The sequence below is a fragment of the Podarcis vaucheri genome, assembly GCF_965113315.1.
Source record: "Podarcis vaucheri genome assembly, chromosome: 9".
NCBI lineage: Eukaryota > Metazoa > Chordata > Lepidosauria > Squamata > Lacertidae > Podarcis > Podarcis vaucheri.
In genome coordinates this window covers 12,011,768-12,038,026 of record NC_138767.1, presented here as the reverse complement: position 1 = coordinate 12,038,026, position 26,259 = coordinate 12,011,768, and the positions used below count along the sequence as shown (strand labels likewise).

Here is a 26,259-nt window from a genome sequence, read left to right as displayed (position 1 = left end):
TTTAAAAGGGGGTGGTGTCAAGTCGAGTCAAGGGTGGTGGTGTCTCCCAAATCTCACTCCCAAACCAGCTTCAGGCCATTAAAGTCCCCCTAAGCATTGGGGTTTCCATTTGATTTAATATTTGTATTCCTCTTTTCCAACAACAAAGCGGCTCACAATCATCACCATAGCATTATTTTTTAAAAAGAAAGAGTAAGAGCACTTTGCTATATTTTGGTGGGGTGGGGTGGGTAAATGATATTTATTGAGTTTTCCATTTTAACAATCCAATCAAACCGCATTATATATTCCAAATTATACAAATTATCCAATAATCAAACACTCCAAATATTGTGCCAAATTATAAATTTTTGGGTGGGCTTCCCGTGCTCCGAGGTCAAAGTCCCCCTGCACTTTGCTATTTTTAAGCCTGACAAGGGTCACTTATTTATTTGGGCTGCAATCCTAAGTCTCATTAAATCCAGTGGCTTCTGCGTGCTTTTGTTGACAAGGCTTATCTCCAGCCTTGGAGTTCAAAGTAGCAATGTAGGAGTCCCAGATCCATCTAGAGCAGGGGTCTGCAACCCGCGGCTCCAGAGCCGCATGTGGCTCTTTTACACCTTTGCCGCGGCTCTGGGGCGGATACTAGCGAGGGGAGGAGGCGCATTGTGCACCCCGACACACCCCACTGTGGCGGGCGCTGTACTGGCTGTGACGTCGTATGGGGGCAGTGCATGCGTTAGTCACGCACCGTCCCGACGTCACCTTCCCGCCCGCCTGCCCGCTACATTGTAAGGGCCATGTACGCTGGTCACTGCATTGAAAGAGGGCATGTAAGCTGGTCACTGTTTTGAAGGGGAGTGAAGAACACACACACACAAAAAGGTAACTTGTTAATTTAATGTTTATTTCTATGAGGAGGAGTAATTCTGAGGGGTCAAACAAAGAAATAATAAAAAAGTGACAAAAAAGTTATTTTTATAATGACGAGTTTTGCGGCTCCCAGTTTTTTTTTCTTCGGAAACGGGTCCAAGTGGCTCTTTTTGTCTTAAAGGTTGCAGACCCCTGATCTAGAGTCTAACCAGACCTATACAGTGGTGCCTCGCAAGACGAAAAGAATCCGTTCTGTGATTCTCTTCGTCTAGCGGTTTTTTTGTCTTGCAAAGCAAGCCCATTGACGGATTAGCGGATTAGCGCTATTAGCGGCTTTTAGCAGCTTTTAGCGTCTTATTTGCGGATCGGATCAGCTGATAAACGGCTTAGCGGCTTAGAAAAAGGGGGGAAGGGAAAAAAACCAGCAGGAACTCGCAAGACATTGTCGTCTTGCGAAGCAAGCCTATAGGAAATTCGTTTTGCGAAGCACCTCCAAAACGGAAAACTCTTTTGTCTAGCAAGTTTTCCGTCTTGCGAGGCATTCGTCTTGCGGGGCACCACTGTATAGTTGCTTAGCACCACAAGGTTCCTGCGCCCCATGCTTTCAACTCTTGGGACCAGATACACCAGCAATGTTGCTTCATAGCACACTTTTGCGCTACAACCACTTACCTGTTCTCCAGAGGACTGTGTCATAGAAGAAGGAAAACTCCATCTCAGTGTGATGTTCCAGAGAAGCCCACCCTCTAGGCGCGGTCACATAAATGTAGGAGACGTAGAGAGGGACGTGGACTGTCAGGAAGGACTGAGCTGAATCGCGAACCTATCAGTGCACACAGAGTGAAAATGTTTGCATTTTTCCCCATCCAGGCTTTCCTCCAAAGGAGCTCAGGCAGCATACATGATCCACCCAGTTCTTCCTCAGGGAAACCTAATGAAAAAAGGCTTGGCTGCGGCTAGAGCATGAGGCTCTTAATCTCAAGGTCATGGGTTTGAGACACACGTTGGGCAAAAAGATTCTTGCATTGCAGGGGGGCTGCATTAGATAACCCCCATAGTCCTTTTCAACTACAGTGGTACCTCGGGTTACATACGCTTCAGGTTACATACGCTTCAGGTTACATATGCTTCAGGTTACAGACTCCGCTAACCCAGAAATAGTACCTCAGATTAAAAACTTTGCTTCAGGGTGAGAACAGAACTCGTACTCCGGCAGCGCAGTGGCAGCAGGAGGCCCCACTAGTTAAAGTGGTGCTTCAGGTTAAGAACAGTTTCAGGTTAAGAACAGAGCTCCAGAACGAATTAAGTACTTAATCCCAGGTACCACTGTACAATTCTACAAGACCAAGAGAGTGACTGGCCTAAGATCAACCAAAGAACTGAATAGGCGAGTAGAGATATGAACCCCATCAAAGTCCAGCACTCTCAAAGTCCAGCACTCTGTCAAGGGGGTTTGGTGACCTGTGGATCTCCAGGTATTGCTGGACTACAGCTCCCATCATCCTTGACCATCAGTCAGCTGACTGGGGCTGATGGGAGTTGGCGTCCACGATCATATGAAGAGTCACAGGTCGGATGAAGTTGACAGACTATGCAGAACTGGATAAATTAACAGGGAGGATTCAAAACCTGTGGGACCAGATATTCTTAGAAGACTGGAGTAAATGTACAAAATATATGAAAAGTAATGGTAATGAACAGATTACGCTAGTAGGTTTGCAAGAAGTTTCGTAAGGAGGGCTATTTGAAATATTGAAAGACTATGAGGAGATTTAATAGTTAATGATAATTAAGAGTAATAGAGAAATTAAGAAATGCAGAATAAGAGATAGAGAATGGAAAATCATCAGAGGTGTTGACGGAAGTCTAAAATATTGTATAAGATAAGAAAGAATGTTATATGTCTGTTGGAAATGATATGCCAAAAAACCCAATAAAAATGTGTATGTATATATGTGTGTGTGTAATGTATATGTATATGTATATATGTGTGTGTGTGTGTGTATGTGTGGTGTGTGTGTGTGTGTGTAATGTATATGTATATGTATATATATATGTGTGTGTGTGTGTATGTGTGGTGTGTGTGTGTGTGTGTATACACACACACACACACATTATATATATATATATATATATATATATATATATATATATATATATAATGTTGGGAAAGATGGAGGGCACAAGGAGAAGGGGACGACAGAGGACGAGATGGTTGGACAGTGTTCTTGAAGCTACAAACATGAGTCTGACCAAACTGTGGGAGGCAGTGGAAGATAGGAGGGCCTGGCGTGCTCTGGTCCATGGGGTCACGAAGAGTCGGACACGACTGAATGACTAAACAACAACAACAACAACAATGTATATGTGTGTGTGTGTGTGTGTGTGTGTGTGTGTGTGTGTGTGTGGAGAGAGAGAGAGAGAGAGAGAGAGAGTCATAGTCCCCCTGCTGTAACTTCTATGCCACACTGGTATTACTAATTCACCACATTTACTATTAGTTATGATTGATAAGTCTTGAAAAAACACCAGTGTTCCTTGACTTCATCATCAAACCAGGTTGCTACCTTTGGACACAGACATACTGTTAGGTAGCAGAGCCCCAAGGCCACACAAACTGAAGGTAAAGGTAAGCGTTTGACCTCTGTCTTACTGCTCCAGAGCTCTGCGATCCTTGGTTCTCATGATTTAGGTTTATGCAATTTATAAATCACTCGCCACTAAAAAAACAAAACAAACCAGAGTCCCAAAGCAATTTAAAACCAAAGTAAAGGACTACAATAAAAGTCACATAAACATGATTAAAAACAGATTTAATCTGGCATTCGAAGATCTTTTGGAAAGAGAAAGAAAGCAGCAAGGACCATGTTCTGTCTACACAACACTTTGGGCAGAAACTAACATTCAAAGGCAAGTGTGATTATCCATTTTAGTACAATTCCTGCGCATATGACAGCATCAAGCCACCTCCTCCTTTACGGAAAAGCCATAAAAGAAATCTGAAAATCCACTTATTTTACTGCTGATTAATAAAGCAAGCATGGCCAGACACCCAGGTGCCCTTTTTATCTTCATCTCATAACGATTTCTATAATTGAGGTGACAGGTGAATAGGTTTCTGCGGCTATTAGCATCACAAAGTAACTATGGTTTCATTCTTCTCCAGTATCGCTGAAAGTCTCCTAATTTAAGGCCATGGTGGAGCCCATAGAAGTTTCGAATCCCCGCGGCGGGGTGCGCTCCCGTTGCTCGGTCCCAGCGCCTGCCAACCTAGCAGTTCGAAAGCACCTCTGGGTGCAAGTAGATAAATAGGTACCGCTTACCAGCGGGAAGGTAAACGGCGTTCCGTGTGCTGCGCTGGCTCGCCAGAGGCAGCTTGTCACGCTGGCCACGTGACCCGGAAGTGTCTCCGGACAGCGCTGGCCCCCGGCCTATAGATGTGAGATGGGCGCACAAACCCCAGAGTCTGTCAAGACTGGCCCGTTCGGGCTGGGGTACCTTTACCTTTACCTTTACCTGGAGCCCATAGCCTCTCTTTTCATGCTCTCTACAGATCCTGAAATGGAAACAAATGATCCCGGGATATAGTCTGAAGGTGTATGATGCCACCACCTTGCTGAAGCTAAGCAGGGCTGGCTCTGGTCAGCATCTGGATGGGAGACCTCATGGAAGCCACAGGCATGCCACTTGGATGCCACGACAGGAGAAAGGTGGGATATAAATGCAGGAAAATAAATAGCTAATAAATAAGCATGCATCCTGCGACTACTTGAATTCCAAAGCCCCATCCCACACTAATCAGGGGAGCCCCTCTGACCCTCAAGAAAATGTCACCAGTTGCAAACCAGTTGAGATTGCTTCTACTTGGGGGTTCCTGAGCCAGTACATTTCCAAGCACAATTCAAAGTGTTGGTGCTGACCTTTAAAGCCCTAAACGGCCTCGGTCCAGTATATCTGAAGGAGCATCTCCACCCCCATCGTTCAGCCTGGACACTGAGGTCCATTGCCAAGGGCCTTCTGGCGGTTCCCTCACTGCAAGAAGCCAAGTTACAGGGAACCAGGCAGAAGACCTTCTTGGTAGTGGCATCCGCCTTGTGGAACGCCCTCCCATCAGATCTCAAAGAGAACAACAACTACCAGACTTTTAGAAGACATCTGAAGGCAGCCCTGTTTAGGGAAGCTTTTAATGTTTGATGCATTACTGTATTTTAATATTTTGTTGGAAGCTGCCCAGAGTGGCTGGGGAAGCCCAGCCAGATGGGCGGGATATAAATAAATTATTATTATTATTATTATTATTATGCTCCTTAGTGGAACCGACCTCCAGCAAAAGCAGAGTTTGCATTCAGCGGCCAGGACTTGAATACAAGCCAGGACTGCAAAGGATGGAGCAACTCCTGATTCTTCTTCTAAAGATTTCTAGTAACTTCCAGGGGGGCAGCCCCACTGAGTTGTCAAAAGAGTAGGCCTGTTCTGGATCTGGCTCATGAACTAGATCCAGGTCATCACCCCTGCCTCTTTAGTAGGGTCCAGCGGCACATTTACAAATCGAAGGGGCTCTCGTTGGTACCACAGAATGCCAGTTTCACAGAAGAACAACCGATGATATTTACTGATGACTTCGTAACTTATAAAGTAGCACTATATGCGTCGGCAGCTAAAAAGATCAGGAGAAAAGAACTAAATAAAATAGCGGTCAATTGCAAAGGTGATTTGGACATTTAAGCTGGCACATTCTAACTGAGAACCCCTTGCTATTCTATCGTATGCAACAAATAATTTTTAGGAGAAGTGAACGTGGTTTATTGTATCTGCAGTGCCTGATGTTTTTATGGTTTTTATGCTTATTGTTGCTTTTCTTTTTGTTCCCATTGTGAATGATGCCATGGCCTTTGGCTAGTGCAATAAAGTTTATGACGATGATAAACTGATGATATTCCGAACCGACACCCTTGCCCCGAAACTGGCAAAATATCTACACTACTTCCCCCAAACCAAACAGATAAAAAAGCAGGCAGATGCCTAAAAAAGGAGGGAGCGAAAAGCCTTCCGGAAACTCATTAAAAAATTAAAATTTGGGAGCAGCAGAGGGTCTTAACAGGTCCTCAAGTTGGGGAGGGGGGGTGCCCTGGTGTCCACAGGAATCTTACAGTAGCCGCCAGAATAGTTCTAGCCAGCAAATAGAAAGCCAAGACAGTACCCTCTAAATAAATAATAATAATAATAATAATAATAATAATAATAATAATAACAACAACAATAATTTATTTGTACCCCACCCATCTGGCTGGGATTCCCTGGCCACTCTGGGCAGCTTCCAACGAAGATTAAGAATACATTAAAACATCAGTCATTAAAAACTTCTCTGAACTTATCCAAAGAAGAATGGATTTATAAACCAAATGAATACACAGAGTTGGCAAAATTAACAGCAATTATAAGCTCTCAAACAAATCAAAATTTAAAATCAGAATGGAAATGCTTCAAAGAATACATGGAAAAATGCTGCTCTAAAAAGAATATGTTAATATGCATAAACGTGTAAAGGGGATGTGTGAATATAAATATACAGCTAGCAAGTATAGATTAAGTATGTAAGTATGTAAAGGTGAAAATAAAATCAGAAATGGTTGTAAGAGATGAAGACGAAGGTTTATAGAAATGCAAAATGAAATAATTAAATTAAAAATTAAGGAAGTCGAGCCGTGGTGGAGGGAGGTCATGGGGGTGGGTAAGGTGTCTTGTTTTAGTTTGTATATACAGTGGTACCTCGGGTTAAGTACTTAATTCGTTCCAGAGGTCCGTTCTTAACCTGAAACTGTTCTTAACCTGAAGCACCACTTTAGCTAATGGGGCCTCCTGCTGCTGCTGTGCCACCGGAGCACAATTTCTGTTCTTATCCTGAAGCAAAGTTCTTAACCTGAAACACTATTTCTGGATTAGCGGAGTGTGTAACCTGAAGCGTATGTAACCTGAAGCGTATGTAACCCGAGGTACCACTGTATAGCATGTGTGTTTCTATGTGTATTTGTGGTATCTGTATGTCTTTGTTCATGTATTCCCACCCATAAAATATTTTTAAAATTAAATAAAAAAATTAAAATTAAAATTTGGGAGGGGCAGAGGGTCTTAACAGGCCCCCAAGTGTGTGTGTGTGTGTGTGTGTGAGAGAGAGAGAGAGAGAGAGAGAGAGAGAGAGAGAGAGAGAGAGAGAGAGAGAAGGTGTTCTGATGTCCCCAGTATTCATACTGGGGACCCCAGCATTCACAAGAAACCCAATAGGAGATTTTCCTGACTGGCCCCCAGCTGGACAGCATTACCTGGAAGTCAGCAGTGACCGATCCTCCACAGACGTCAATTAATTCTGTCATGTCATAGTACGCGTCAAAAGTCCAGATGCAGCTCTTCAGGTTCAGGTGCTTGTACAACTGGATGGTCTTTGGCTCTCTCACACTGGGGTCAAACTGGTACGGTCGATCGTACCCAGGTCCCAGAATGATGCTATTGTAGGTCACTTCATCTAAGAATCCAGCTTCTGGGATGGAAATCAAGGGATACATCAAGGTTTCGCTATGTTACGCTTTGGTTATACATCAGATCTGCTGTGAAATATATTTCATGTGTGATATATCCAGCCAACATGCTTAACTCAAATTAATGCAAGAAGGGGTTAAGACCAGAGAGTAAGCTGTCCTGCCAGGCTTAGCTAGACCACACCCCCTAACCTTGGGAGGAAGATCTATCAAATTCTTTGTTCTCCCAGTTACCACCTTTATTCCACCATGTGGACCTCTCCATTAAGGATGTCTAAGGTGGATGCTTCAAGCTTAGACCGCATGGCTTTAAGAAGCCACCTTTGTGTTTCTATACATATAATTTAGAAACACTTAGCTTTAGGAGCTAACCTCAGTTTTGCTGCCTGACTTTTCTTGCTGCTGTATGGAAAAGCACAATAATCTAACATGTGAAGATTTAAGTAAACTATTTTCAGTTTACCAAACATGTGGTCTCTTTCTATGCTAAGGGAAGTGGGAAGCTTTGGAAGAAACTCAGAAGGGGATAATTTAAAGGTCCAACAGCCTATATTTCCACTTTGCTGCAAGTTTTTTTCTTCTTCCAATCTCTGCTGGGGCTCTCTCACCAAAGAGTACTTGCCCTAATCTAGGCACCCGGGGAATTCTCCTTTTATTTTACCTACCTTTTATTTCCTTTCTCCTGTACCAAAAAACAACATTTCGTGCATAAATAGGCAGATAATATCTGCTATTTACAGCATCAGGGTCCAACTGCTCATTGAACACACAGAACGTTTGTTTCAGCATCCAGCATCCTGCAAGAAGCTGACCTGCAACCCTTTTCAAGAATGAGGGCAGACGAGGACGATTGCCTTTTTCTCTGCCTGCATCTTTGTGCAAATGCCACGGGGTCTGGAGACGTAGGGCTCAAGAAACATCACAGGCCAAGCCCCCTATGCCCATTGATCTATGCCCACCTGGAGGTGGTCTTCTGGGCCTCTCTACAGGGACCCCTGCCAAGGACCATCAGGGACCCAGCCATCAAGGACCAGCAAGAAACTGCTGCTTCATGAAGTGCACATTAAGTGGCAGCGGCCCGTAATTGATTACCTGAGATGCCCTTAAGATCTTGGATGCTGACCAGGTTAGAACAGACATGCTGGTGCCTGTAGATGGACTCCGACAGGAGGAAGTGCAAGTTGTGCAGAGGCATCGTGGAGATGAGAGGGAGCATCCCGTCCTGGTGTGGAATCTGCACTGAGATATGGATTCTGGAAAACCACAAAGCGGCAGGAGTTGAAGTGGGGAGAGGAGAGAGGATGCACTGGGTAAAAGACACACGTATTGCATGAACATAACAAAATGCAAATGGCACTGCCTTGCAGCACAGGACCCTGCTTTAATCCCTGGAAGGACTGGGAATGTTTCATTCCTGAAACCCGGGGGAGCAGCCGCCTTTGTTGTTGTTTAGTCGTTTAGTCGTGTCCGACTCTTCGTGACCCCATGGACCAGAGCACGCCAGGCACTCCTGTCTTCCACTGCCTCCCGCAGTTTGGTCAAACTCATGCTGGTAGCTTCAAGAACACTGTCCAACCATCTCATCGTCTGTCGTCCCCTTCTCCTTGTGCCCTCCATCTTTCCCAACATCAGGGTCTTTCCCAGGGAGTCTTCTCTTCTCATGAGGTGGCCAAAGTATTGGAGCCTCAGCTTCAGGATCTGTCCTTCCAGTGAGCACTCAGGGCTGATTTCCTTCCGAATGGATAGGTTTGATCTTCTTGCCATCCATGGGACTCTTAAGAGTCTCCTCCAGCACCATAATTCAAAAGCATCAATTCTTCAGCGATCAGCCTTCTTTATGGTCCAGCTCTCAGTTCCATATATCACTACTGGGAAAACCATGGCTTTAACTCTACGGACCTTTGTCAGAAAGGTGATGTCTCTGCTTTTTAAAGCAGAGTAGAAAAAAACTTTGCTGGATGGACCAATGGCCTGTCTTGGCATAAGGCAACTTTCCAAGTTCATCATTTCACACATGTCTACTCAGAAGCAAGTCCCACCAAGCTTGATGTGTCTTATCCCAGGTAAATGAGGAGCTTATCAGAGTTTGCAGGGCAGCGGCGCGCGCCTAGTGGCGCGCGCAGTTATACCCATCTTTTAGATTTAGGGGAGCTAGTCTCAAACGTTTGTTGGGGGAGACCTAGGTTTTTTTGTGGGGGAAGTTATTTGTCCTGTCTTCAAGCTTTTTATGATGGAGGACCTCTGTAGCCACCCCCAACGACACGATCTCAAGATGGAAGGGGAGGGAACAGCTGCAGTCGCCTGTGATTCCTGCGCAATGTTTGCCATCTTGCCAAAGGTTGCAGGCAGCTTTACCTGCAGCAATTGCATGTTGATTGCCCTTTTAAAAGACAAAGTCCAGCAGCTGGAGGAACATGTAGCTACGCTCCAAAGAATTAGAGAGCTGGAGCTCTTCTTGGAAGCAACAGAGCACACCGCCCCCACCAAGGAGAAGACAGGGGACTCCCCTGAGAAGGAGGCTAGTTCACCAACACAGGAGCCAGATATATGGAAAACCTGACTCAAAGAAGTAGGAGGCCCAGGGTTCACTCTGATTGTTTGGAAATTCACAATCGCTTTGAGGTCTTCTCCCCTAGCATGGAAGACGGAGAGCAGACTCCATTTGAGGATCTCTCCCTCATTACAGTCGATCAGGTATATGAAGACGAGCAGCAAAGTCAGTCCTCAGGGAATGTGCAGGCGACCTTGGAACGGACAGCTCACGGAAGAACCCCGACCAAACCCAAGAGGAGGCGTGTAGTGGTGATAGGGGATTCCCTACTGAGGGGAACAGAAGCAGTGATCTGTGGGTCTGACAAGATGTCTCGGGAAGTGTGCTGTCTCCCCGGGGCTAAGATCCAAGATGTAAATGAACGACTGCAAGGAATCATAAAACCCACTGACAAATACCCCTTCCTCTTGGTTCATGTGGGAACCAATGACACTGCAAGCAATAGCCTCCAGAAGATCAAAAGAGACTACGAGGCTCTCGGCAGGAAATTGAAGCAACTAAATGCACAAATTGTCATCTCGTCTGTCCTCCCAGTTGAACGACGTGGCCCAGGGAGAGAGGGGAAAATAGTGGAAGTGAACAGCTGGCTTCGCAAATGGTGTAAACAGGAACGGTTTGGATTCTTAGATCACGGACTGCAGTTTCTTGAAGATGGACTTCTGGCAAGTGATGGGCTGCACCTCACAACTGTTGGGAGAAATGTTTTTGCCAAAAATCTCAGAAACCTCATCAGGAGGGCTTTAAACTGACTAATGTGGGGGAGGGAGACAGTGCTCCTGAAGGTAGGAGTTTATCAATTAATGAAGATGATCATCCAGATGTCATAGACCAAATGGAGCAAACAGCACGCGGACCTAGTGGTGGGAGGAAAAAATCCTTAAATAAGAGACACGGGGGAATGATTAATGGACTTCAATGTCTGTACACCAATGCACAAAGCATGGGAAATAAACAAGATGAGCTTGAGCTCTTGGTACAGCAAACTAAATATGACATAATAGGCATCACTGAAACCTGGTGGGATAAGTCCCACGATTGGAATGTAATAATGGGGGGATACAATCTATTTCAGAGAAACAGACCAGACAAGAAAGGAGGAGGAGTGGTGTTATATGTCAGGGATGTGTATACCTGTGAAGAGATCCAAGATTTAGAACCTCAAAGCCAAAGTGAGAGCATTTGGGTCAAAATTAAGGGAGAGAAGAATAACAGAGACCTCATTGTGGGAGTTTACTATAGATCCCCAAGCCAAACGGAGGACATAGATGATGCCTTCCTGGAACAGATGGCCAAGCATGCAAAAGGAAGGGAGATAGTAGTAATGGGGGACTTCAATTACCCGGATATTTGTTGGACGTCAAATTCAGCCAAGAGCATAAGGTCAAACAGATTCCTCACTGGCCTTGCAGACAACTTCATTGTCCAGAAAGTGGGAGAAGCAACAAGAGGAACAGCCATTTTAGATCTGGTCCTAACCAATGTCGATGACCTGGTTAGTGGGGTAGATGTGGAAGGATCATTAGGCGCGAGTGATCATGCTCTTCTGAAGTTTACTATACAGCGGAAAGGAGCAGCCAAGCATACTAGGACTCAATTTCTTGACTTTAAGAAAGCCGACTTCATAAAACTTAGGGAAGTGCTGGGTGAGATCCCATGGACAGCAATACTAAAAGGAAAGGGAGTTCATGATGGCTGGGAGTTTGTTAAGAGGGAGATAGTAAAAGCACAACGTCAGGCAATACCAATGAGACGGAAACATGGAAGGTGCCTAAAGAAGCCAGGGTGGCTATCTAAAGAACTTTTAACTGAATTAAGATTAAAAAAGGATGTGTACAAAAAATGGAAAAGGGGGGAAACCACCAAAGAGGAATTCAAACAAATAGCCAGCACGTGTAGACACAAAGTCAGAAAAGCTAAAGCACAGAATGAACTCAGGCTTGCTAGAGAGGTTAAAAGCAACAAAAAAGGCTTTTATGGGTATGTTCGTAGCAAAAGGAAGAACAAAGAAACAGTGGGGTCACTCAGAGGAGAAGATGGTGAAATGCAAACAGGGGACACAGAAAGGGCTGAACTCCTCAATGCCTTCTTTGCCTCAGTCTTCTCCGATAAAGAAAACAATGCCCGACCTGAAGAATTTGGAGCAAATGATTCAGCAAAGGAAACACAGCCCAGAATAACTAAGGAGATAGTACAAGAATATTTGGCTAGTTTAGATGTATTCAAGTCTCCAGGGCCAGATGAACTGCATCCAAGAGTATTAAAAGAACTGGCAGATGTGATCTCAGAACCACTGGCAGTCATCTTTGAGAATTCCTGGAGAACAGGCGAAGTCCCGGCAGACTGGAGGAGGGCAAATGTTGTCCCTATTTTCAAAAAGGGGAAAAGAGAGGACCCAAATAATTACCGCCCAGTCAGTCTGACATCAATACCAGGGAAGATTCTGGAGCAGATCATTAAGCAAACAGTCTGTGAGCACCTAGAAAGGAATGCTGTGATCACCAATAGTCAGCATGGATTTCTGAAAAATAAGTCATGTCAGACTAACCTGATCTCGTTTTTTGACAGAATTACAAGCCTGGTAGATGAAGGGAACGCAGTGGATGTAGCCTACCTTGATTTCAGCAAGGCATTTGACAAGGTGCCCCATGATATTCTTGTAAAGAAGCTGGTAAAATGTGGTCTTGACTATGCTACCACTCAGTGGATTTGTAACTGGCTGACTGACCGAACCCAAAGGGTGCTCATCAATGGTTCCTCTTCATCCTGGAAAAGAGTGACTAGTGGGGTGCCACAGGGTTCTGTCTTGGGCCCGGTCTTATTCAACATCTTTATCAATGACTTGGATGATGGACTCAAGGGCATCCTGATCAAATTTGCAGATGACACCTGTCAGGGGATGATTAGCTGCTTGTGCTTAAAATAGTGCCCCTTCAGAGTTTGTGCGACCCCACAAACCTCTGTGTGTGACAGAGCTCCTCAGACATGTCTGCTCTAGTCACTTGTAGAGTCCGACAGTGGCTGTCTGCGGAAGCGCTTCCAGCAAAGAAGTTCCTTAACGGAAACGCGTCTCCTGGACTCACGACGTGACAGCTTCCGGCGAAGCATAGGTCTCCCTGCAGTTGCTTCTGACACCTCCCCGCTATTTTCACTCGAAGTGTCTCTCACCCCTTTCTCTCCCCTTCTGCTTCCTGCCTGGGCTGCTGCGTGTCTCTCAGCATTACTGAGATCCTCCTCCAGAGACCCCGCGCTCCCCCTACTGGTCCCTGCTTTAGCTGTTGACTCTCTCCCAGTCTCTGGGAGCCCTACCACTTCCCTTTCCTCCGATGTCAGTTCCCTGACATCCACCTCCCCTCCAGGGCCCCCCTCTCCCCCGCCCCTACTCTCTCCTCTGGGCGGTGAGGAGCTGAAACCCCTAAAAGAATCCTCTTCATCTTCCGACGTCTCGAACATTTCCCTCCATCGGTCTTCGTTCCGACTCGCTGAATCCTCCTCCACCTCGGAATCAGCGAACCCCTCCAACTCTTCTTCTTCATCGGTGGTGGCGAAGTATTCCCTCCGGAACCTCGCCACTGGCTGGGGTTTCCGAGGGAATCTCTGATGAAAAGTTTCAATCAAAACCTCGTCATCTACATCCTCTGCCCTGACCCAGGTGTTTTCCGACTCCGGCTCCCCTTCCCACATTACCAAATACTCTACTTGCTCTCCCCTCCACCTGGAATCGAGAATCTCCGCTACATGGTAGCTGTGTTCTTTTTCCTCCATAGCTGGTCCCCTATTGACCCTCCCCTCTCTGTCCCCTATATACGGTGACAGCAATGATCTGTGGAACACTGGGTGCAACTTCATGTGGTTAGGTAACCGGAGTCTGAAAGCCACTGGGTTGACCTGTTGCGTGACTTCAAATGGGCCCAGTCTTTTGGGTCTCAACTTCTTACAACCTCCTTTAAATGGTAACCCTTGGGTGGACAACCACACCTGGTCCCCCACCCTAATGCTTTCTCCTTCCCTTCTGGTTTTGTCTGCCTGCCTCTTATATTCCTCCTTCGCCCTGTTTAAATTAAGTTGGAGCTGGCGATGGATCGCTTCCATTTCTTCAACGAACTGTTCTGCGGCTGGAACGCTCCAGTTCTCCCCCTCCCCCCCTGGGAAGGCTCGGGGATGACACCCGTGATTGGCCAAAAAAGGGCTCATTCCCGTGGACACGTTCTCCGCATTGTTATAGGCAAATTCTGCCAACGCCAGCTTCTCCACCCAATCATTCTCTCTGTCATTCACATAACACCTCAAATATTGCTGGAGGACACCATTAGCTCTTTCCGCCTGCCCGTTGGTTTCTGGATGACGGGCAGTTGAGAAATTCACCTCTACATGCAATAAGCTCATGAGCTTCCTCCAGAACCTGGAAGTAAATTGTTTCCCTCGGTCCGAAACCACCCTCAAGGGGGCACCATGCAATCTAAACACATTTTCCACAAACAATTTAGCGGTTTCTTCTGCTGTGACCGCATGTGAGCAGGCTATAAAGTGGGCCATCTTGGTTAACAGGTCTACCACAACCATAATGGCTGTCTTCCCTTTGGACCTGGGCAGATCAGTCATAAAATCTATTGCCACTGCCTCCCATGGTCTTTCCGGCGTGGGTAGTGGTTCTAATAAACCTGCCGGTGCCCGCCTCTCCCCCTTGGCTCGTTGACATCGGTCACACCCTCTCACATACTCCCGCACATCTTCCCTGACCTTGGGCCACCAGAATTCCCTGGTAACCAGCCACATGGTTTTGTGTTGCCCAAAATGCCCTGCTGTGGGGCTATCGTGCAGTTGCTTGAGTACCTTTTCCCTCAATTCTCCTTCAGGTACGTATAACGCCCCCTTGTAGTACAACGCCCCGTTTCTCTCCTCAAAACCCCCGGGTTTGTCTCCCTCCCTCCTGAGACCCCTGAGTTTGTCCTGGGCATATTCATCCTGCACCGTTCCCTCTATCAGTTCCCTTAGCCCCACCAGTGCCGCCCCACACACCCAGCGATCCTCGGGAATGACATGGGTCTCTTCGGGTGCACCCTCTCCCTCCAAATATTCAGGTTTGCGTGATAGAGCGTCCGCCCTAACGTTCTCCTGGCCTGGTACGTAACAAATCTCAAAGTTAAATTTGGAGAACTCCTGGGCCCATCTCAACTGCCGTTGGTTGAGCACTCGCGCAGTTCTCCAATACTCTAGATTCTTATGGTCCGTGCGTACTTGCACCTTCTGTTGTGCACCAATTAGTAGGTGCCTCCATCTCCGGAAGGCCTCATAAATCGCAAGAAGTTCCCGGTCATACACCGTGTAGTTCCTCTCAGATTTGTTCAGCTTTTGCGAAAAGAAGGCACACGGTCGCCACTCGGACCCCTCTTTCCCTGGCTGCAGAAGAAGCACCGCCCCTATGGCTCTGTCAGAAGCGTCTGTTTCGACCCTCAGCTTTTTTTGTAAATCCACATGTAGAAGTTGTTCGTCAGAGGCGAAGGCCTTTTTCAGTTCCTCAAACGCTCGCTCCGCCTCCCCCGTCCAAACAAACTTCTTTTTGCTGCTGAGACAGTCCGTGATGGGCGCCGTCAGGTGAGCGAAGTTTCGGATGAACTTACGATAAAAGTTTCCAAACCCTAGGAACCTCTGCACATCCTTCTTGGTCTTGGGTGTTTTCCATTCCAGCACCGCTTGAACCTTGCCGGGGTCCATGGCCAACCCCTTGTCCGACAAGCGGTACCCCAGGAATTCCACCTCCTTGGTATGAAACTGACACTTCTCCAGTTTCACCCACAGTCTGTTGGCTTGCAGCCTGCTCAACACTTCTCTGACGTCTCTCACATGTTGCTCCTCATTCTCCGAATACACCAACACGTCATCTAAGAAGGCCACGCAATTCTTGTAGAGCAAAGGCCCCAGTACATGGTTCATAAAGGCTTGAAAACACGCGGAGCCTGCTTGTAATCCAAAAGGCATAACGAGATATTCAAATGCCCCCAAAGGGGTGAACATGGTGGTCTTCCATTCATCCCCTTTCCTTATACGTATCAGGTTGTACGCCCCCCTTAGGTCCAGCTTTGTAAAAATCTTTCCTTTTCGCACCCTGGTCAAAATATCATCAATCCTGGGCATAGGAAAAGCCACCGGCTCTGTCACTGCATTTAGGGCCCGAAAGTCACATACCAGTCTCGGCTTGTCCGTGTTCTTTTTATCCACAAAAAACACTGGGCTACCCCCCGCTGCCTTGGACTCTCTGATGAAGCCTCTCTTCAGGTTCTTGTCAATGAACGCTCGCAACTCCTGCATCTCCCTGTCTGACATGGCATACAACCTGCCTACAGGAAGCTGTGCTCCAGGGAGTAAATTGATCTGGCAATCAAAGGGCCTATGCGGGGGTAGTTGGTCAGCTTCCTTCTCGCTGAACACGTCGCTGAGATCAGCATACTGTGATGGCACCTTCCCCTTCTCCATCACTTCCGTCCCCGCTAGGGTGGCTTGGGCCCCTGCTGACCCCTTTCCCCCCCTGCAGTGTTCTAAGCAATGTGCGGAACCGAAGGAAACCACTCTTTGATGCCAGCCCACCAGCGGATCATGTAGGGCTAGCCAGCTCATTCCCAAAATAATGGGAGCGCCTCCCAAGGTGGCCACATTAAACGCTATCAGTTCTGTGTGCCTTGCCACCCTCATTATCATTGGGATGGTCTGCAAGCTGACGCCTCCTCCCAACAGTTCTCTGCCATCGATCGTGGTCACCTGCAGGGGGTTGCTTAAGGGGATAGTCTGTATCTGGTGTTCAGCCGCAAACTCCTTGCTCATGAAATTGCAGGAGCTGCCTGAGTCCAACAGCGCCTTTATTTTTAGGGGGTGTCCATTTTGCAACTCTAGCGACACTTCAATCACTAGAGCAGGTCGAGGAGCTTCTGGCACTGGCACTTGGGAAAGGGGCACTTTCACTGCTCTTTGGCCTGGCTGCAGTGCCCTGCTGGCAACCAGGCGTTGGCTTTTACCTGCTCCGTTTCTCCCTGCTCTTCCCCCTCAACAGTTCCCACCATCCCTTGCCATTCCTTCCTCTGGGGGCAGACTCTGGCAAAGTGGCCTGGCTGTTGGCAGAGATAGCATTTCCGGGGTCCCTTTCCCTCCTTCTTCGCCCCCTCACTGGGCTTTGAAACTGCGCGCGCGCGGGCTGTTCCGATTTCCATCGGCTCTGCCGGCGGGAAAGCTGGCTCAGGAATGTCTGGAATGCGTAACTCCTTCCAACGTTCCCCTCTCCCTTCCCGCCTCTCCAAGGCTCTTGCCTCCTGGCGCGCTCCAATGGTCAGCGCAGATTTGGTCAGCTGATCCATAGACACCGCCCTGGGGCTCCTGGCCAGCTCGTCTTTCACAGCTGAAGAAAGACCTTCTTCAAATAGCATCTGAATGGGTGCTGCCGATAAATCCCACCCCAATCTGTGAATCAGCATGGTAAATTCAGTCCAGTACTCACGGACAGATCTGCTTCCCTGCTTGCAAGCCATTAGCTGTCTGCGCACTCCCCCCTCCTCAATATCGCTGGAGAACATGATATCCATTGCACGAAAGAATTTCATAGTGTCCTTCAGGATATCGTTGTGCGTTGCCATCAGGGGTCGAACCCAATCTCGCGCCCCCTTCTCAAGATGCCCAATTACGAAAGCAACTCGGGATTCCTCATCAGGGAACTCATCAAACTGTACATTCAGGGCATATTGCATTTCAGTCCTAAAGGCATGGTAATCCTTGGGGTCCCCCCCAAACTTCTGCACTAATCCTGGTACCTTTCTGGGGAACTGAGTGGTTCTCCCCTTCTTGTCTGCATCTTGAGCCCTCCTCTCCTCGAGCCTCGCCGTCTGCAGCGCAAGTTGGACCTCCAATGCTCGGTATCTGTCTTCCAAGCTTGGACCAGCTCCACCCCCTGCGGCTCCGGCTCCTGCTGGGTCGCTCATGATGCCTTCTCCTGCACAGGCAGCGTACAGAGACTGTCGGACTGCTGTCAGGGGATGATTAGCTGCTTGTGCTTAAAATAGTGCCCCTTCAGAGTTTGTGCGACCCCACAAACCTCTGTGTGTGACAGAGCTCCTCAGACATGTCTGCTCTAGTCATTTGTAGAGTCCGACAGTGGCTGTCTGCGGAAGCGCTTCCAGCAAAGAAGTTCCTTAACGGAAACGCGTCTCCTGGACTCACGACGTGACAGCTTCCGGCGAAGCATAGGTCTCCCTGCAGTTGCTTCTGACACCTCCCCGCTATTTTCACTCGAAGTGTCTCTCACCCCTTTCTCTCCCCTTCTGCTTCCTGCCTGGGCTGCTGCGTGTCTCTCAGCATTACTGAGATCCTCCTCCAGAGACCCCGCGCTCCCCCTACTGGTCCCTGCTTTAGCTGTTGACTCTCTCCCAGTCTCTGGGAGCCCTACCACTTCCCTTTCCTCCGATGTCAGTTCCCTGACAACACCAAACTGGGAGGGGCGGCTAACACCCCAGAGTACAGGATCACACTTCAAAACGACCTTGACAAATTAGAGAACTGGACCAAAACAAACAAGATGAATTTTAACAGGGAGAAATGTAAAGTATTGCACTTGGGCAAAAAAAATGAGAGGCACAAATACAAGATGGGGGACACCTGGCTTGAGAGCAGTACATGTGAAAAGGATCTAGGAGTCTTGGTTGACCACAAACTTGACATGAGCCAACAGTGTGACGCGGCAGCTAAAAAAGCCAATGCAATTCTGGGATGCATCAATAGGAGTATAGCATCTAGATCAAGGGAAGTAATAGTGTCACTGTATTCTGCTCTGGTCAGACCTCACCTGGAGTACTGTGTCCAGTTCTGGGCACCACAGTTCAAGAAGGACACTGACAAACTGGAACGTGTCCAGAAGAGGGCAACCAAAATGGTCAAAGGCCTGGAAACGATGCCTTATGAGGAACGGCTAAGGGAGCTGGGCATGTTTAGCCTGGAGAAGAGGAGGTTAAGGGGTGATATGATAGCCATGTTCAAATATATAAAAGGATGTCACATAGAGGAGGGAGAAAGGTTGTTTTCTGCTGCTCCGGAGAAGCGGACACGGAGCAATGGATCCAAACTACAAGAAAGAAGATTCCACCTAAACATTAGGAAGAACTTCCTGACAGTAAGAGCTGTTCGACAGTGGAATTTGCTGCCAAGGAGTGTGGTGGAGTCTCCTACTTTGGAGGTCTTTAAGCAGAGGCTTGACAACCATATGTCAGGAGTGCTCTGATGGTGTTTCCTGCTTGGCAGGGGGTTGGACTCGATGGCCCTTGTGGTCTCTTCCAACTCTATGATTCTATGATTCTATGATTCTATGAAATGGGTAGAGGGTTGTAGCCATAAAATTAGTGGCCAGCATCCAGAATTGCACACACTTCAGATCTGCACATACAATCAACATGGTTCAGCTTGCTGGTTCACTGCCAAATGTAAGAGAGGACCTACATTCAGTTAACAGTAGAATGTTGAGGTGTGGAGGAGCTATTTGAATCCAAGACTCATTCCTAATATAGCAATGCATGAGGGGCTGAAATCTAAACAGCTCCCAATTTCCTCCCCCCAGCTTGCTGAGCCTTTCAAAAACGGATTCACTAAGCTGGTTTAAGAAATATTTTCACTGATGCTTTATTAGCAAAACCTTTTGGTCTATTTTCAGTTTTCAGCCACAAATCCTTTAATTAGCAATACCCTAAATGGTGAAGTGTTTGGGAATTTTTTTAATGTAGACCCCTGGAAATGGATTGCAAATGTGTTAACTCTCCCAACACCACCCCAAGTAGCAATATATGCCTGTTTCATCTTTTGATCTTCCCTTCATTTAAAACAATGCAGTAAAAGTTCCAAATAAAGAAAGCAGCGACCATTTATGCCTTGCATTCCTTTCTTTCTTTGGGTCAAGGAGAAAAGTTCTAGGTCAAAGAAAGAACCGGGTCATGTTCAGAACAGACCTCCTCAAATCAAGGGGCTGAAGATTTTAATAGATCTGCGCTGAGTATTACTAATGTTGGATATCATCCTTTATCTTTTTCTTTTTTTTTTGAGAATCATTTGAATATTATTATTTTTATTCAATTTTTCCAATACAAAATTTATACAATTCATACATCTTTTTTTATATCCATTCTCTTTTTGACTTCCCTCAACTTGACTGATACTCCTTCCCTTCTTAATTTCTTACACATTTCTAAAACCTTACTTCCATTATTTTTATAGATTAAGTCTTATTTTGCTCACCTTGTAACATTTCTTCTTACAGAGCTTCATTAAAACTTTTTTTGAGAATCATTTTGGAGCATTTCTAAAATTAGTATCCCATACTATCTGTACATTTGTCCCCTTGTTCAAATTTAGCTCAAAATAATCCCCTAATACTTTTTCCACTTTTTTTTTTAAATGGTCCTCTAATAGACCTTCATTTAATCTTCATCTGAAAGTGGTTTGTTTCTCATTTTGCATTTCTAAAATTAATGGATTATGATCTGATATTGTTCTTGGCCATATTTCTATTTTCCTCACCTTTAACTCTAATTCTTTGGATAGACAAATTGCACCTATCCTTGCAGTACTTTTATATGCATTTGAATAAAAAGTGAACTCTCTAATAAATGTTTGTTTCTCCAAATATCTATTAAATTCAAATTCTCTACCATTTCCCTGAAAGTTTTTGGAAGTCCTCTACCTGTTGGGGTGTTCCTTGTGCTTAACATCCAGATACTTCAAAGTGGCAACGAAGGACTGTGCTTGAAACCCCCGGGCTGTTCCAGCCACTATTGGTGTGTGGCAGATGGCACTGTCTGTCCCAATTGTGACTATGTTGCTTCTCAGTGGGGTGCCGGCGTGACCAACCTTGTCCACGGCTTTGGCCACGCAGCGAACGTGGAATCGTCGGCTGAAGTAAATGCTGTCCAGCACCTGGGAAGGAAGGAGAGAAAAAAAGAGAGGAAGGAAGGAAGGAAGGAAGGAAGGAAGGAAGGAAGGAAGGAAGGAAGGAGAGGTGATTCTCAGCCTAAACAACTGATAGCCTTATACAGTGGTACCTAAGGTTAAGTACTTAATTCGTTCCGGAGGTCCGTACTTAACCTGAAACTGTTCTTAACCTGAAGCACCACTTTAGCTAATGGGGCTTCCTGCTGCTGCCGCGCCGCTGGAGCCCGATTTCTGTTCTCATCCTGAAGCAAAGTTCTTAGCCAGAGGTAATATTTCAGGGTTAGCGGAGTCTATAACCTGAAGCGTATGTAACCTGAAGCGTATGTAACCTGAGGTACCACTGTATATATTTTAAAAGTCTTCAATATATTAATAGAACATTATTACTTTTCTGTCCATCCACATTTAAAGAGGCTTAATTATGCCACGCACATATTAAAACAGTAATACAGAAGTATAAGGAGATGGAAACAAAGCAGAGAAAGATCAGGAAGCCAGCTATGACACTCTCTGCTCTGATCACCAGCCTCTCCAGTTAGAAAGATCAAAGGCAGCAAGGGAGAAAAGCTCTGGCTCATCAAAGGCAACCTTTTGCCAACTTGGCAGCGAGGGCCAGTGATTTGTGGGGAACTGTACCAGAAGAGGAAGAGACAGGTCAGGCAAGTGAAGGGTCAGGTACTTCCCCACATTCACCTGCTCCACTGTTTCACAGAACCAGGAGCGGACTGAAAAGGGAGGAGCAGAGGAAGCTTCCGTGCAGGCATAGTCTCTAGCTGTGTGCATGCATCCCATTGAGGGAAAGTACATAAACTGGTGGAGAATGAATAGTCCCCTGCTGGTGCAACTGCTCCCATAGAGCACAGACTTGAGAATAGCTGCCTAGATGCTAGATTGACATGCGTCCAGAGATATAGAATCGACTGCGTTATCTTTGAAAATGAAGAGTTAACTATTTGCCGCTTGCATTCCTTTGGCTGCGAAGCCCCCTTGACAGTCTCTGCACATACCATGTGATTGACACTGGTGAAGGGAGTGTTGTCTGTAATCGTTTCAAAGGGAGATCTGGCTCCATTCCCGTCTGTGGGCGTAGCCACTTCCCAACTGAACTGTATGGAGGACTGGTTTATCCCGGCATCACCGCAGCGCTCTTTCATCACCGAGTACTTGGGGAAGTGAGGGTCGCAAGGCGTCACACAGACCAACGGGTAGCCCGGAGAGGGAGACTTCTTAGCTCCTTCTTTGGCTTCTTCTTCTACGTGATCATACTCGGACAGCGTAACCACCTGCAGGGACACAATACAAGGCTTGGGACTCCAGGGAAGGGACCTTGCAACTGCAGCTAATGGCCAATCCCAAATAACTCAGGGATCCGCAGGTTAAAGCCACTTACAATAGGAGGAGCTGGCAAAATGAGGCTCCCAGCTGCTTCCTGGTCCAGAATGGTGACGATTGTAGTGGTGATCTCCCCCAGGACAGCTTCAACAGGGTCATCTGGCCCCAACACCAGGGAAAAGGACTCGTGCCACTCCCTGTCTTCATTGGACATGATCTCTACCTTAAATACGATGTGGCCCACTCCTGCACAAACAAACACGAGAGAGAGGGTTGAGTCAAACTAGCTTGTCATCTGACGAGACTTTTAAATGCTTCCATAAAGCAATGCTGAGGTCAGATCCACTAAATCATTGTGATTAACAACACACACACACACACCAGGTTTTATCGTAACCCCTTTGGCTCTAATGATGTGGTCCATGAGCCTTTAGAAAACTAAAAACTACAAAATACAGCATGCCATCTGATGGATTGCTTGGCAGATTTACTAACAGATGTCATGTGAGGATTAATGGCGCCTGTCCGACTTTAATAAAAATCTGTGATCCAAAATATACCTCCCATATTATTGCTGGAGGGCACGTCTGCATTGATTCTTTACGATAAGCACAGAACTCTTGGCCTTGCAAGATTTTCTGTAAGGCCTTTAGGAGTTGCTGTGGATTGACGCATTGGAAAAGGGCTGGGGAAACCTGTTCTGAGAGAAAAGCCTCACATCAGATGGAGGGTGAACTGGGCCGCGAATGGAAGCAATGGGGGCCTTGGGAGAAAGGGAGGCTGAAAACAAGGGAGCCAAGTGAACTGTAAACTGGGGAGCAAAGGAAGGTTGTGGGGATAAGCAAAAAACATGGACCCCAGGAACAGAAAACCACAGGGACAACCCAGCCACCATTCAAAGCAATCTTAGGTCCCAATGACTTCAAGAGGATAGCTTTGAGCACATTGTTACTCAAGTGAAATGAATGGGCCTTTAATTTCAGCAGGAATATATCCCATGTGTTCTGCAGGGGCTTGGGAGCTGGGCAGCACTGGGATGAAGGAAGCGGACTGGGCAGAGCTAAGGGAACGGAAGGGCTTTAAGGAAGGAGAGTCCTGCACGTCTCATTCCAGCAACTCTTGCAACCAAGCTGGTGCCAAACATACTGCTCTGCTTTCCTTTGGACCACAACAACAAGGCTGAGAGGAGGGTCCTGTTGTCTGGGCAGCTCAGGATCTCCGTACAAACGGCCCAGTCTTGCCCCCCAGGGAAGCCACTTCACTTCAGAGGTGCTATTGCAGCAAAACAATGTGGGAGGCAGAAGTTACGAGTTAGCGGTCTCTGCAGCCACAGCAGGCGCTGTGAATCTCCAGTGGGTTGATTTCACCCTTGGAGGCGCACTCCATTGTCTCTCGAGACAGACAGATGCCAGCAGTTTTGTTCCATGTCTTTCGGATATTAGCCTTTCCGGACTGCCCCACCCACAATGGCCTTCAAAGAAAAGACATAAGCAAGCTTATTTTTTGCCTCCAAACAATGTCCATTATTGTAGAACTCGAGGACTTTCTGTGCTTTACCAGGACTGAACTTGAGGACTCGACTCTTTGGGTAGTAATCAATCCCAGACTGAGCAGAGCCGTCCCGGGTGCTGCAGCGAACTTTGGAGGTCCTGTTCTGGTCCCCTCTCCGCAGCACCTTGACATTCAAGAAAGCAACCCCTTCAGGCCCAGGAGGTTCACGGACTTGGTAAGCAGCTTCCTCAAACTCGATGGTGGGAGCTAGAGAAACAGAAGGGGAAAAAAAGCTGCTTGTTTGTGTCTCCAGATGTGGAGAACACTTTGAGTTAGGTTTATACAATTAAAACTATACATGTGTCTGCTGGAACTATGTAACCAGAATATTGGAGCCAAGTGCTGTATATATAATAACCGTGGCCAGGTTTCTACATGTTAAATTATGGGGAAACTCCCATAAACTAACTAAATATGACTTAGTTAGGAAACTCTGGGAGCAGATAAGCCCAATTAAGTTGAGAGCGCTGTTGAAAAGCAGAGATAAATACTCAGAAGTTATGCACAAGAGGAACGTGGTGACCTAGTAGATAAAAAAGGAATTATAAATATCTGGGAAAGGGATGGGTTATATGGTTTTTTAAAGTGCACTCAGGCTGTAAATAAATACATAAGAAGTTAACTGCAGGTAAGATTTCTTATGAATTGCAGTTAAACGTTACTACTTATCAACTCTTGTGAGCCACTTGTTCTACAAATTGCATTTAAAGGCCAATAGTTATTTGTAAATGTTTGCAAGTTATTTTTAAGTCAATTGATTGTTAGGCACTTAAATATGATCTTTTAACCTCTGTGCCCTGGCTCCCGCCCAAGAACAATGATTACAGGCACTTTCTTGTAGGTGAAGAAGCAGTTTTGTTCTAGCAGGCTGACGGTGCAAACTCGGCAGCAGGAGGAAAGCAGGAAATTAGCACAGATGCCCCGAGGCTCCAGCCATGTGGCAAGGCTCAAACCAACTAGGGAGAGAGGAGCTTCAAGGTTCCCCAAGCACAATTCGGGGACAAGGCCAGGGGTCCACTGGTCCAGTGGGTCCGAAAACATGTAAAGGCTGGTGCATGCAGGCCAGCTCCTCTTACCATCTTCATCATTGGAGATAATAATGGAGGCCATATTATTCTTGCCAACTGTAGCCCCACTCCAGTGGTTTCCAAGAGGGTTGCTCAGGTATATCTGGAACTTCTCCTCCGGTTCAAAGGCAGAGTCGTCATTAATAAAGATAGTGCAGTTCTTTACCTAGAGCCAAGGATGCCAAGAGTTAAGGACAAGGAGGTAGGTAACCCGGCTAACCTGTGTATTAAAAACACAAATATGCTGCCTCTCCTGCAAAACGTTCATGGCAGCTCCCAGCACAATAATAAAAAAAAATACAAGAAATCAGTAATAAGTACGACTATCTGGAAAAAGGAAGACTGGGATAGCAGATAAAATAGCTAATATGCCCAGCGCGCTAGCATTGATTGTTAGGCAGGCCAGGTTTTCGCATGCTGCAAACCATTTGGAGACTGCTTTAAAATATGAAGTGGTATAAAGGTAAAAGTAAAGGGACCCCTGACCATTAGGTCCAGTCATGAACAACTCTGGGGTTGCGGTGCTCATCTCGCTTTACTGGCCGAGGGAGCCAGGGTTTGTCCGCAGATAGTTTTTCTGGGTCATGTGGACAGCATGACTAAGCAGCTTCTGGAGAAACCAGAGCAGCGCACGGAAACGCCGTTTCCCTTCCTGCCACAGCGGTACCTATTTATCTACTTGCACTGGTATGCTTTTGAACTGCTAGGTTGGCAGGAGCTGGGACTGAGCAACGGGAACTTGTGGGGATTCAAACCTTCCGATCGGCAAGCCCTAGGCTCAGTGGTTTAGACCACAGTGCCACCCGCGTCCCTTTATGAAGTGGTATATACAATGCATTTTTCGGGGGGGGGATGCAGGGGTATGCATACCTCTAAACATTTTGTGAATCTAACGGGAGAAGAAACTTTTTAAAAAATAAAAATTGTTTCTTCTCTAGCACAGTGAATCGTCAGCTCCATTGAATAGCACTGTGAACCATCAGTTCCATTGCTACCCCCGATGGCGGCTTCATTTCCTTTCCCGGTGTTTCCTGAATCTTAGACAGAAGCGAGCGTTTAATGTGTGAAGCAGTGTGGAATGTGGATGTGTGGAATCAGGAAGACGTTAGTGCACACAACCTCATGCCAATGTGGAAGTTACTGTGATCTGTCAGCTGTGTAATATGAGGTAATGCATGTTCTTTGTACTTTTGTCAATTTACTGTATTTATTTCCCCCAATTTGAACTATAAAATGGTGATTTTCTCGAGAGTACCCCTAAACATTTTTTTTAAAAAAGGAAAAACCACTGGGTATATAAATAACCGAAGTAAATAAATGTCTGTCTGTAAAAAGAAAGCACTTTGCAGCGCAGTGAAAGGGAATGGTAAAGATGGGCGTTCCTAGGCAGGGAGTTTCACAAATCGGATGTGGCCACCAATTC

General features: G+C 46.5%; 1 protein-coding gene across 2 annotated transcripts in view; it reads right to left on the bottom strand.

Annotated features, from left to right (window-relative positions):
- Positions 1-26,259, bottom strand: part of FRAS1 (Fraser extracellular matrix complex subunit 1) — a 374,578-nt gene that overhangs the window by 15,942 nt on the left and 332,377 nt on the right. For both annotated transcript variants that reach the window (XM_082236229.1, XM_082236230.1), the window contains exons 59-66: positions 24,846-25,002; positions 23,776-23,976; positions 22,277-22,464; positions 21,894-22,169; positions 20,639-20,871; positions 8,478-8,638; positions 7,173-7,387; positions 1,525-1,675 (exon numbers count right to left, since the gene is read on the bottom strand). In XM_082236229.1, coding sequence (XP_082092355.1) covers positions 1,525-1,675; positions 7,173-7,387; positions 8,478-8,638; positions 20,639-20,871; positions 21,894-22,169; positions 22,277-22,464; positions 23,776-23,976; positions 24,846-25,002 — 1,582 coding nt within the window. The remainder of the gene's footprint in view (positions 1-1,524; positions 1,676-7,172; positions 7,388-8,477; positions 8,639-20,638; positions 20,872-21,893; positions 22,170-22,276; positions 22,465-23,775; positions 23,977-24,845; positions 25,003-26,259) is intronic.